At 45.8% G+C, this 14,109-nt stretch overlaps 1 protein-coding gene across 6 annotated transcripts in view; it reads left to right on the top strand.

Moving 5' to 3' along the window:
- The window catches only part of DGKI (diacylglycerol kinase iota), a 1,070,690-nt gene that overhangs the window by 993,018 nt on the left and 63,563 nt on the right, over positions 1-14,109 (top strand). For all 6 annotated transcript variants that reach the window (XM_085652009.1, XM_085652006.1, XM_085652004.1 and 3 more), the window contains 2 exons: positions 2,479-2,516; positions 10,543-10,663. In XM_085652009.1, coding sequence (XP_085508135.1) covers positions 2,479-2,516; positions 10,543-10,663 — 159 coding nt within the window. The remainder of the gene's footprint in view (positions 1-2,478; positions 2,517-10,542; positions 10,664-14,109) is intronic.

Here is a 14,109-nt window from a genome sequence, read left to right as displayed (position 1 = left end):
CCTAGTGGATTATTATTTGTCCAGGGGTGTGTGTGTGTGGGGGGGGGGGGGATCCAAAAGGTCTGCTGTTGTGTGAAAACTTAGCGTGTGTCCTACAGTTACAAAGGGAAACCAGGAGGAGCTAACCAAGCGAAAAGCAGCCTTGTTATAAAGATCCTAATCTGGCCATCTACAGCAACTGGCTGACAATCCCAGACATCAGAAAGTTTCTCAACACTGTCTTTTCCTTCCCAATTTGAGCCTGTTCATGTGATGCGTCCCTGCTGGCACTTTGTGTGATCTTTGGCACGCATAGTGCTTAGAAGAGAATACATTAGTAAATGGACATATGCCCTTGCTTTACGTTGTCATGCAGTATTCCATTTTTCGAATAAACACATTTTCAAAGTCAAAGAATAAACCAGAGCACTTTACACGTGCACCAGTTGCATTACAGATGTACACATTCATTTTGTTAGGCACGGGGAGATTAAGTAACTTGCCCAGAAGCACAGGATGTTAAGCATCCCTGCCTTGATTCGAATCCGGTTCCCCATGAAAAAAATACAAATGTCTGCTGTGCTTCATACAATGTTATTGTTTAGGCACTGTGAAATGTCTTAGCAATATCACCCTGAGAAACACTTCTCAGCTGAGGCTTTGTCACAGGCTGTCCATGTAGGCCCCTGCAGGGGGCTTAATTGAAGCCGGTGTCTGCCGGAACGCACATTCACTTTACAAAATGCTTACGTGCAGGCTGACAAATGCAGGAATAACATGCAGGTTTTGGTGCTTAGCGAAACCCCAAATCTGCATATCACAGTAAATACCATACTCTTTTCCCCTGCTAGATTCCAGCAGTTTTAATTTATAGAAATTTAACAGTAGTTAAGACCCTAATCGCACCCTAGACGAGGAAGAAGGCAAGTTTTCATTCCTTTTACTTTAGATAGAACAAACGTCAGCTGCAGATGGTTTGATATTGCAGTGTCTGAATGTGCGATAGTGTCTAGAGCTTACAGCAAGAACATTGCCAATATCATTTGAGATGCTTTAGCGAGGCAATCATGCAAAAAGAGCTTTCCCAACTTAAAGGACACCTATAAAACGTGTGCATGTTTAATTGTCGGTCAAAATCGGGCACATCAATTGAAACAGGACCATGTAAGATCTTGTAAAAATGCATATCTTAGAAAATATTACAAACAGTTTCACCTTTTTTTCCAGTTATGGCAAAAACAGCTTGACAGTAGAAAGTCGTATTCTCAAAAATGCTGTTGCACACTTGCAGGGAGCATGTTGCTTCTAGCCAATGTGGGAGTATGCTTTCTCTGCATACGTCGTATCCTTATTCATAAAGGGTCCTGTGCATAGCGGGCAACAAGTGCAAGGGCTGCGGTCCTACTTCAGCCGAAGAAGAAAGCGAAGGCGGCGGGCATGAACCTGTGTATAAAATGTCATAATCCGCAGGGGGCCGTGTGGGTGGAGTGACAGCGGTCTATTCCCATACGCAGATCCCCTGTTCATTCACACATATGGATCAGGGGTTTACGTATCCAGGCACAGGCCTTACATTGCAGGGGCATAAATGCGTTCCTGTAAACCAGTGCTCATGCTCATAAAACTAGCTAGTGTTAATGTTTCTTCAGGTGAAGTGCCACGAGTTCATTTTGATGCAGTAAAGCACTACTGAAGCCTCATGTCAGCAATGGACCCTCGTAATAGCGTGCTATATAACATATATCACACAGCGCATAACAATTATGGCCGGATGAAGCAAATAGTTTTCCAAAGTTCAACCGTAAGATTCATCCTGAAGTACTAGTAGAATGTGTTTACAGAAGACAGGCTGAGATCACTCAGGTCGATCCCCGAGGTGTGATTGTTTATATATAAAAATAAACAAGCGGCCGTGCGGCAGTGAAAGTGATCGCGAACGCGATCACGATCAAACATCAAAGCGGCCGTGCGGCCGGCCGCGAAAGTGAAAGTAATCGCGGTAAAGCGCGGCGCGCGCGCCCGCGCACATGCACTGTAGCTCTAGGCTGGCCTGGTAGCACTTTTTGGAGCCCTCTCAATAAGTCTCGCCAGACCAGCGCATGCGCTTGGTCAGGCGAGACCTAAAAAAGAATGTTTCCTTGTGTAACGTAACTTGTGCTCATGTAAAGCGCTCCAATACGTTCGGGTCGAGTTTGCGCTATATAAATCTGCAACAAAAAAAACTAAAAATGACAGTGCAAGATCCGGCAATGTAACTTGTATTCTACATTGAGATCACTCTGACTTCTTCTTAGGGGGTTCAGCAGATACAACTCATGCCTTCTGTCTCCTCCCCACCTCCTGGTCTGTTCTCTGTCATGTAGACCTTCCTTTGCTGCTATGTGCCTCACCAAAGCTGTGAGTGAAAGCATGTTTATCTATGCAAGCAGTGCTGGACAGGAGACTTAATGTACCTATGTAACCCATCTACTGTGCTCTCTCTCTCTCTCTCTCTTCTAGCACTTGTCCAGGCAGTAATAGCCGGAGATCTAATGAAGGTAAGCGCATTATAAGCAGCTGTGCCAGGATTTAATTATGACATTTTTGTTTGGAAATAGGGGTTTACATCGTAATTGAGATTACGACAGGTACTGGAGGACCGCATTACTGAGTCCCTTTTCTGCACACAAATTTCATCAGGACAATTTGGGAGAAATACATGCGCAGAATAGGCGGGGGAAGGAGGGAAAACATACAGAATCGGTGTACAAACATAGATTTCCAATATTATTTTCCGTTACTGAGTTAAAAACGTAAAATATTGTTCTATTACCACATGGTGAAATTACAATGCCCCTTGGTATTGGTTATTTTGGATGCTGTGTTACAGAGGAAGTTTTCTTGCACAGCTTATGAGATCGATAGTAGTCACTCCCCATCAATCTCAACTTTACTACTCAGGCGCTATGCCAATGCACCCAACAGCGTACAACTTATCCAGTATTAGGGTATCTTTCATAGATTCACATGCCTGAATCATTCCCTGTGGTCGGGATGGGAGTCCCCGGTACATAAGTAAAGTAATGTCCCATAAGACATAGAGAGTAATAGGCCTAAGGCCTCACATTAGTAACACATCCAGGTCCTTTTGTAATAAGGACCAAACTCTAGAGAACAATCAATCAGCTGAAACCACCCTCTGGAACCTTCCTGGAAGGAGCTCTAGTCCCTCAGATTTTCTACCGCACGTCGTGCTAAGGGAGTCTCCACTGAGCTCTGCTCAGGTTTTCCTTGTTTCTTGGATTCAAAGTGTTTTTCTTCAGGATTCTCTTTGTCTGAGTGAAGTCCTTACTGTCTTCATGTCGGACACCCCTAAAAAAGGCCTTTTTAGGCCCTGTGGTACCTGTAAAAAGAAGAGGTTACATGTCGATGACCAACATAAGGACTGCCTCTACTGTCTTTATCCAGACCACTCACCTAAAGACTGCAAGGTATGTCATACCTTTTCTACAAAGACGTTAAAAGACCGTGAGGGAAGGCTTTTGACTTGGCTGCCGAGGCTTGAGGACAAAGAAGACCCCTTGTCAACTGATGAGAGTGAGAGTTCATCAAGATCCTCCTCTAAAACTCCTAAAAAAAGGTCCAGAGATGTCTCTCCAGGTCCTCCTTCGCAGCAACCTCAAAAGAAGACACACAAAAAGTCTTCAGAGGCTTCAAAAATTAAGGATTTGCCTGCCAGGGAGTCTCCTCCTCTTCAAAGTTCGCAGAAACCAGCTTCAGACCCTCTGACTCCTCTGCCGAGGGTGAAACACACTTTTAAAAAGCCTTCCTCAGCCCCATCGACTACCATCTCGTCGACGGTGGCCTCGACGACAACAAGATCTCCTCATACAGCTACTGGAGTGACTTCGTCGACTACGACAGTTTCCACAATTTTAGTCTCGTCTGCATTTATTTTGTCGTCGACGACGACGTCTTCGTCGACGGCACATGCCCCTTTGTCGTCGACGACCAAGATCAAAAAGTCTTCGTCGACGTCGAAGATAGCGTCGACGACGAGCGCTTCCTTGACGATGGTACGTACTTACGTACGTCGATGAAGAGTGTACCGTCGACGACCCTTCCTTCGACGACGACCTTGTCGTCGACAACTTCATCGACGAGAGTTCCTTCTTCGGCGGCAGTGTCCCGTATGACCATCGATGATTCTTCGTCGACGACGAATATACCGACGACTGCCTCGTCGACTACCCCTAAATCAATGACAGAAAATGCATATTTTCAACAGAAAATCAGCAAGCAGAGGCTGACGCCTTCCCTGACATCACCCAGTAGCGTCCAACCTTTGCCTCCCTCTCATCTTTTGGACGAAGATGATGATTCCGACGAGGACAATATGTTTCGGACTGCTAGAAGTCCTTCTGAACTCAATGTTAAATATCAGGTGGACTCTGAGTATGAAGATCAAGATATGGATGAGCAGGCATACTATCAAGACGAAAGCCATAATCAACAACCACAGATGGTTTGTTTTCCTTCAGCCCTGGTCTCTTACCTGCAATTCATGATTTCAGACTATAGAAAGAGGTTCCCTACCTCTGTTCCGTCTCCTGCTCCAGTTCTCTCTCCACCTCATATGGCGCAAGTTCCACCTCCACCGCCTCCTGCCATTGAAGTGCCGCCTCTCCCCTCTACAGATCACAAGGAGGATGAGCCACAAGAAGAAGGGGAAATTCAGGACACTCAGTCACATCATGATGAATGGGACAACTATGTTATCCCTCTTCCAGCGTCGCCGTTACCTCCTCAGGCAGACTCCCCTCCAGAAGATATCGGAGGATTCCATAATCTCCTGGAAAGAGCAGCACAACTTTTTAAACGTCCAATGCCTTCTCACCAACAGGACTGTTTCCATTACGACTTCAAGGAACCTTTAAAAAAAATCTGTTAGTTCTATGCCTATCATAGATTATATCTGGGATCAAGGCATTAAAATAATGCAAAACCCTTCTACAGTTCCTCCAGTCTTGCCAAGATTGGATAAAAAATATAGAGCTCCTGACGATGCTCCGGCCTGCCTTATAGGCTATCCCAAGCCTGATTCAGTGATTACTCAGGCAGCCAACGCAGATCAAAAAACCCATCTGCCCCACTTTCAGCACGTCTGGATAAAGAGGGCAGGCACTTAGACAATATTGGAAAGCGCTTTTCCTCCATGTCGGCGTTAACTGTACGGGCATCTAACTCATTGGCGTTATTGGGATGCTACAACAGGCAGATGTGGTCAGACATTGCACCCCACCTAGAGACCCTGCCGAAAGAGTCTGAAGAGGAAGCAAAAAAGGTGTTGCTGGAGGGCGAAAGGTCGGCTTCTGAAATTATCGACTGTGCGATGGACATCGCATCCACTGGTTTCCGCCAACTGATGGGACGGCGGTCTTAAGGCGTCAAGGATGGCTTAAGGCAACAACATTCCGTTCTGAGATTCAGACCAAAACCCTTGACATGCCTTATGATGGACAACTCATTTTGGAACTCATATCGATGAAGCCCTCCAAGGGATCAAAAAAGATACAGATACAGCCAGAGCTTTGGGAACCCTTCAATATAAAAGCACCCCTTTTCGAGGCTCATGGGGTAGAGGGCAATCTTCTTACAGAGGAGGCTACCAGCAGTATAGGTATCCTACCTACTCCTCATCTAATCAACAGTACAGGCCACAATTTCAACAGAGGCAACAGACACAGACTTCATACAACAAGTCTTCCTTTCACGGAGGGGCTGGACGACAGAAGGATTCCGCCCGACGCCAATGACTTCTCTCTACCGCCGATCTCCGTTTCATCTCCACCCTGAAAGTAGGAGGAAAGATATCCCACTACCTTCAAAATTGGAATCAAATGACAACAGATCGTTGGGTTCTCCAACTGGTACAGTTTGGACATTCTCTAGAATTTTTGCAAACTCCTCCACTGACACCTCCTCAACCTATGGCTCACAAACATTTACACCTCTTACTCCTGGAAATATCATCAATGATCCAGAAGGGAGCTATAGAACGGGTTCTTGTGCATCAAAGAAGACAAGGATTCTTCTTGGTGCGCAAAAAAGAAAACAAATGGAGGCCAATCCTAGATTTGAGAAGTCTAAACAAATTCTTGAAGAAACAATCGTTTCGCATGGTCACCATTCAAGAAGTCTTGCAGCTTCTTAATGCGAACGACTACATGGTATCCTTGGACCTCCAAGATGCCTATTTTCATATTCCTATCCTCAAAAGACACAAAATGTTTCTAAGGTTCGCCGTGGCCAGCAGGCACTACCAGTTTTGAGTCCTGCCCTTCGGACTCAAGTCAGCCCCGCGCTTATTCACAAAGTGTCTTTCCCCAGTGGCTGCATACCTCAGGCAGCAGCATCACCAAGTCTTCCCTTATCTCGACGACTGGCTCGTCAAGGCACCCTCTCTCGACAGTGCCAGGAAGTCACAATACTACGACGATGCACTACCTGAACAAACAGGGAGGAACTCGTTCGCTATCACTCTCTCTAGAATCTCCAAAAATTTGGAACTGGTCACTTCAACACAAAATTTCCCTGAGGGCAGAGTATGTTCCAGGAAAAGACAATACATTGGCAGATTCGCTAAGCAGACTACGGACAACCTGCCACGTGTGGGAGTTGAACCAAGATACTCTCAACAGCATCTTCTCTCAGTGGGGCGAACCACTGTTGGATCGGTTTGCCACACAGCACGCCGCCAAATGCCAACACTTCACAAGCTGGCATCCCCAACAGGGATCTCTGGGGAATGCATTTTCAATAGCATGGTTCGGCGTATTTGCCTACGCCTTTCCACCGATTACCCTGATTCCCAGGGTCCTCAGGAAGATGAAGGCAGGGCCTTGCACTCTGATTCTAATAGCTCTAGCATGGCCTCACCAACATTGGTTCACGGAAATCCATCTCCTCCCCCTGCAGCCTCCAATTCCGTTAACACCGTTTCCATCTCTCCTCACAATGGACCAGGGACAAGTCCAACATCCGGATCCAGCATCTCTCAAATTATCAGCCTGGCTCCTGAGTTCCACAAATTTGAGGGCCTAAACATTCCTCCAGACTGCAGGGCAGTTCTATCTCGCGCTCGAGCTGATAGTACAAACAGAACCTATTCTTTCAAATGTAAAAGGTTCTGCTGTAGATCTGCTAAGGTGCATCCCCTCACATCCTCTCCCGGAAGAAATGTTACCATACCTTCTCCATCTAGCAACTTCAGGCCTCACTCTTGCTTCCATCAAAGTTCACCTGGCAGCAATCTCCCGTTTTAGGAGATCTTCTACAGGACCTTCTCTTTGGTCCAATAGACTGGTAAAACAATTTCTCAAATGTCTATTTCGGACTTTCCCTCCTGTGAAGTCTCCTCTTCCAACATGGCAGCTCAACACAGTCCTTGCTCAGCTTATGAGACATCCTTTTGAGCCGATACACAGAGCTGACTTCAAATTCTTCTCCTGGAAGACTGCACTTCTTCTGGCCCTTGCATCTGCAACACGAGTCAGTGAGCTTCACGCATTCACAATACAAGATCCATTTCTTCAATTCAACGATAGGGTAATTCTTCGGACTAATCCGAAATTTATACCCAAAGTCCCATCGGACTTCTACCTTAACGAACCTATTGTCCTAAAGACCTTCTTTCTAAATCCTCAAACAGCAGTTGAAAGAGCTCTACATTCATTGGATTTGAAACACTGCCTTAAATTCTACTTTACAACAAACAAATGATGGACGGAATGCTGACAATGCATACATTCTCCCCCAGTCAAGAGATCTGGGTTAATTCCATCGTTCTTTTGCCCACTACACCACCAAAGTTTAGACATGGCCATATGCAAATCAGTCTTGACCCTGTGCCTCATGGGAACAGTCCAGCCCGAACTGCCAAGCCATGTCTTCCCTGGACCGGACCGGAATCAAGCATCCTAGGACCGGTTTCTGGCTGTCAGCCGTCCATCATTTGTTTGTTGTAACGCTTTTCGCCCTAAGTGGGATGGGTATTCCCAGACGTGGGACCCGTGCTCACTACGCCACTGGAGTCAAGCTATCCTGGCTGATGACGGCTGATAGCCAGAAACCGGTCTTAGGATGCTTGATTCCGGTCCAGGGAAGACATGGCTTGGCAGTTCGGGCTGGACTGTTCCCATGAGGCACAGGGTCAAGACTGATTTGCATATGGCCATGTCTAAACTGGGGTGGCGTAGTGGGCAAAAGAACGATGGATTTAACCCAGATCTCTTGACTGGGGGAGAATGTCTGCATTGTCAGCATTCCGTCCATCATTTGTTTGTTGTAACGCTTTTCGCCCTAAGTGGGATGGGTATTCCCAGACGTGGGACCCGTGCTCACTACGCCACTGGAGTCAAGCTATCCTGGCTGATGACTGCTGATAGCCAAAAACCGGTCCTAGGATGCTTGATTCCGGTCCAGGGAAGACATGGCTTGGCAGTTCGGGCTGGACTGTTCCCATGAGGCACAGGGTCAAGACTGATTTGCATATGGCCATGTCTAAACTGGGGTGGCGTAGTGGGCAAAAGAACGATGGATTTAACCCAGATCTCTTGACTGGGGGAAAATGTCTGCATTGTCAGCATTCCGTCCATCATTTGTTTGTTGTAACGCTTTTCGCCCTAAGTGGGATGGGTATTCCCAGACGTGGGACCCGTGCTCACTACGCCACTGGAGTCAAGCTATCCTGGCTGATGACGGCTGATAGCCAGAACCCGGTCCTAGGATGCTTGATTCCGGTCTAGGGAAGACATGGCTTGGCAGTTCGGGCTGGACTGTTCCCATGAGGCACAGGGTCAAGACTGATTTGCATATGGCCATGTCTAAACTGGGGTGGCGTAGTGGGCAAAAGAACGATGGATTTAACCCAGATCTCTTGACTGGGGGAGAATGTCTGCATTGTCAGCATTCCGTCCATCATTTGTTTGTTGTAACGCTTAAATTCTACTTGACAGGACAAAAGCATTCCGCAAGTCCAACAACATTTTGTGGCTTACAGTTTACCTAGGAAAGGTTTTCCCCTTACAAAACAAAGTATTTCTAGATGGATTTCTGGTGCTATTGTCTTCTGTCACCAACAAGCTGGTCAACCTTTACAATCAAGAATTCGTGCCCATTCCACTAGGGCAGTTTCTACTTCTATGGCATTGTTTGCGGGCGTACCTATCACAGACATTTGCAGAGTGGCAACATGGAAGACGCTCCATACATTTACCAAGCATTATTGCTTGGATACAAAGCTAATGAAGGATGCAGCAGTTGGACAGGCAGTGTTGCATCATCTATTTCAATAAAAGGTGAGCCTTCCTTCCTCCCACCAACCTCTGTCTCTTTCTAGACCGACATTTGATATATTTGTTAACTGGTGCATTTATGCCTTCTGTACAAAAGGAAATGTGCTCATCATTGCTTTCTATTCTGATTCAGGCATGTGAATCTATGAAAGATACCCTAATACTGGATAAGAAATGCATTACTTACCTGTAACTGCAGTTATCCAGTGTTGATATCTCATAGATTCACATGCTACCCACCTGCCTCCCTTGGAAGGGTTCACCTAGTACTCTCAGTTGTACCTCTATATAGCACTGTGCTTATGAAAATCTGAGAGACTAGAGCTCCTTCCAGGAAGGTTCCAGAGGGTGGTCACAGCTGATTGGTTGTTCTCTAGAGTTTGGTCCTTATTACAAAAGGACCTGGATATGTTACTAATGTGAGGCTTTAGGCCTATTGCTCTCTATGTCTTATGGGACATTACTTTACTTATGTACCGGGGACTCCAATCCCAACAACGGGGAATGATTCAGGCATGTGAATCTATGAAAGATACCAATACTGGATAACTGCAGTTACAGGTAAGTAACGCATTTCTTTACCAGTGTGCCTCATTCCTGAGTTGTTGCACCTGTGCTTTATCATACTATTTCCAGCCCTCCAGTGCACCCACAGCAGCCCCACAACTGTGATTCCTCTTCGTAGCTCAGCCAGTTTACTGTAGGTCTCAATATAACAGACAGTGCACCGCACCTCTCTATAGCTTTCCCCAAACATCTCAATCCAACCTGCATCACACTCATCTTTGATGCTCTCATCCAAAGTCTTCAGTTCATGGCTGTCCGAAAGTGCAACAGACTTTAGTATTGTGTCCCCCTTTTTGCTCTACTAAAGCACCACAGTCCTAACCTCCATCTGACTCACAAATGAGGCTTCTATCGAGCCACTTTGGTTAATTTTAATCATAACCTACACTAGATTGTAGCTCTCAGCCTCCATACGCTCTTCCGAAGCATTTCAGTCCTATTCTAGACGAGGATCATCACTGAGGCACCCATAGAATGATTCCTATTCACTAGTCTGTGGGACTGCATCCTCCTAGCACTGAATTTTAATCCACACACGCAGCATGCTATTCTGCTATTCCTCCTCTTATCTGATTATACACCTGCACAAACTTTGTCATCTTGCACACATTCATTACAACATGTAGTTATCTTCTCCCTCTGTTCCCGCTGTCATCCACAGGTCATTGAGAGCTGCAAGGAAGGAGCCAACCTCCTCATCCTTGGACCTGAGAACAGTTCACTGCTTCACCATGCGGCAAAGACAGGGCAGGCTGAGATTGTTGGGTACCTTCTGGAGGATGGTAAGTGTGTTGTGAATTGGTCTCACAGTTGTATTCCTGCCCTTCTGTTCCAGTAGCTCCCAAAGGGGTCAAGACTTGGAATTATATTCTCAGTTCTGGACTCCAATCATATTTCACTTCTGTGTCACTCAAAAATGACACTGACACATTGCTCACTGGATAACAACTACCCAGCCTATTGAATGGAAGTCTCCACCATTACAAACTGTTTGTGTCTTTTTATGTGAGAAACCCTTGGTACGCCTATACACTCTTCTTTCATATCTGATTCTTCCTACTCCCCTCCATTCAAATATCGAAGCACTCCGAACCGCATGTCTGGTTTTCAGCAAACCCCACTGTAAGAAAATGCCTTTTTTGCTTTTTATGCATGATCCCTTCCAAAGTTTTGGACTGATGCTGCTGGTTTTTCAACTCCAAGAGTGCACTGAAGCCTGGTAACCAGACCTCAGGCCAGTGTTCTAACACCTTACAAAATGTATGTTGAACTTGCTACCCCCAATTGGCATAAGCTGACTTACTTATAAGTCCCTAGTATATGGTACAATGGGTAACCTTCCCGCAAATTGTAAAGCGCTCTGATATCTTTCGGGATCAAGTTTGCGCTATATAAATCTTTATAAATAAATAAATGTTGGTTAGAGTGTCCACCCAGGGCTGCAGCACTAATTGTGGCACCATGCATGTGACAAAGTACAAAATGGCTCTCAGCCTGCCACTACTGCCTGGTAGAGCAGTTTTAAAACTTCTAGTTCAACCTTGCCATTTAAACCAATGGCAAAGCCCCCTACTTTCCTTAACAATATATATTTCTCCACTAAGAAGGCCTATCAAGACCTAAGCAGGAAGCTGTATATTATTAAGTGGGACATGTACTTAAATATGTCCTAACAGTAAAACTTCAAAATTGTTTTTGCCGTGGAAAAGCCAGTAGCTGCATTGGCTATACAGAGTTACAGACTGACATCTCAGTCCTGATAACGTCTGCATGGTACTGCTAAAATGGATACTTAAGGATATCAAATTAATCGTGGCATTAAACCCGACTTGAGCCCCATTCATATTTAATGTCACTTTTAAGGTAAGGCAACTTTTAGAAAGTTGCTACTATGTTGCCCAGTTTATCAGATGGCCTTCAGCACTTGCTGTCAATCAGACAGCCTTATGCCCTCCTGGGGAGTAGTGTAAACATCTCCCAAATGTGAAACAATAGAGGCCTGCCACAGAGGGAGGTGATACCTCCCCCTCGCAGGAAGCTAAACAGGTTGTTGGTTCAAAAGGTAAGCTGTAAATGGGAAGTCGTCCTTGGTGGGCAATTGGTGATCACACTTGTGCAGGGCTGCCCCTTTGTTCAGGTAGATGAGCTGGCGATGGGAACAGAGAGGGCAAACCAGTTGCCAAACAGTTTTTTCCGTGAGCAGGTAGCCATACCCCTAGGGTGGATTGCCAAGCTCTTAACATCCAAGGAAAGGTTTAGACATCTTGGGAGTGGACAGAATAGTGCACTCTGAGATTGCTACATGCCACACATAGCCGAAAGTCATCAGAGGGTGAGAGAGATTATCGTAGCCCATTGGCTAGTGGCCACCTCATCACCCCAGACATTCTCTGTGCATAACTGTGGCACCCCTGAACCTCAGATCACATCTGGACTGGAGAGAGGACCGAAGGAGGACTGCTCTGCTGATCCCTGGACCTGGCAAGAGAGACTATACCAACCGCTGGACTGCAACTGCTGCTTCATGGGCCAGCAAAGAAAGGACTATGCCTGTGGTGCCTGGTGCGACGAAAGTTACTCCTGAGCCCCAAACTTAAGTAGTGACTCCAAGTGTCAGTTGGCTGACCCCCTTTTCCAGCACCAGACCCAAAAAAACTGAAGCCACATGTAAGGATTCGCCACTGACCACTACCATGCAGCCAAGAAAACCTCCACTTCAGACTCAAAGGTTGCACCTGTGTCTGCCGACTCGGAAAAGTCATCAGTGTGGACTGGTAGCCAAAGACGAACACCAGCCCACACCAAAGGATACAGCTGGACCTGCCGTAATCGGATATCGGTACCCAGCCGAGGGACTCTGATCCCTGTGGTCAAAGTTGCCCCACTTTACCCATTGACTGACTAACCCCAAGTTTGCACCGTCTACTGCACAGCACCCAGAGCATCTTTAGGCAGCCTCGGCATCCTGCATCCCCACCATCAGGACCACTCTATTGAAGTCTATGGCAGTCTTGATGTCAAGTGTGGAACTGGACTTGAGACTGCTTTGGTGATCAGGTAAGGGTCCATATACTTCTTTCTGACAGAATTGGTCAGCCAGTCCAGGCCAGAGTAGCTGAACACAGCAGCTTTTTCAAACTTTTTGAAAGTTTACAAACTTTACGGTTACCATTACTTTTTTGCACTTTGGACTAAAACCCTGAGATTTAAATTTCCTGGCAAATCTATATGTCCGGAACTCTCCAGCTGATAAGACTCATCTTGATGTCTATGTCCATAACTCTCCAGCTGATAAGGCTCATCTTGGTGTCTAAACATTCACAAAAAGATACTCTCTTTTTATAAATTTGTGTTGGATTTATTTTGTGTTGTGTCACTTTCTTATTTCGTTGTTCGGTGCTTCTAAATGCTTTAAACTAGTTCCTGTGCTTAAACCTTGCTGCTCGCAGCTACCCAAAGTTGAGCTTGAGGTTTTACAAACGAGCCTGACTGGACTCAAGTCGGTTTGGTGAGTGTATTACACGGTAAGGTCGCACAACCATACCCATACTATATAATACACCACAGTCCTCACGTTATGTCTGATTTTCTGCAAACTCCATTGACACATTAAATGCTCTAAATACTCTCTTCCTTGCTCTTCACTTTTCCACTCACCTATCCTCCTGTCTGATCTTCTCTCTCCCCCTCCCACCCCTGCATGTCTGATCCTCCCTGCGCCTCCTGTGTCTGATTTCCTTGTGCCACCCTTGCTGTACCTTCAAAGTCCATTGGCTGAATCCCACAGCATCCAGGCAAATAGAGGTAATTAATATGGTAACATTGTTAATGTCCATGATGATATAATGTAGCATTTTTTAATAAAGCTGGGTAAGCCATCTATGAATTATGATTTTGGCAATGCAATTGCCCAAAGCAGGTGTCCTGTCTCTTTAAGTTATACTGTTAACTCAAAGTGTCAATGAAGAAACAACATCATTGAATGCTCATATTTCGATGAAGTTAAGGAAGCACACAATCTGAAGAAAGGAATGCTTAAAATATTCTGAAACACTTAGCTACTTTTAGTAGCATTCCACTCATCCATGTATTTGCTTTTCTACGCCATTAGAGATGAACATCAACCACATGCATATCAGGCATGGCACTGCCCCAAACGAAGAGCGCAGCCGAACTGTTGGACTACCTCCCCTCTGCATGTGATCATAATCAACGACACAAATGAGGC

This window comes from Triturus cristatus, chromosome 4_1 (assembly GCF_964204655.1).
Source record: "Triturus cristatus chromosome 4_1, aTriCri1.1, whole genome shotgun sequence".
Lineage (NCBI taxonomy): Eukaryota > Metazoa > Chordata > Amphibia > Caudata > Salamandridae > Triturus > Triturus cristatus.
The sequence above is the reverse complement of the archived record's forward strand: the minus strand, read 5'-3'. Positions and strand labels throughout refer to the sequence as shown.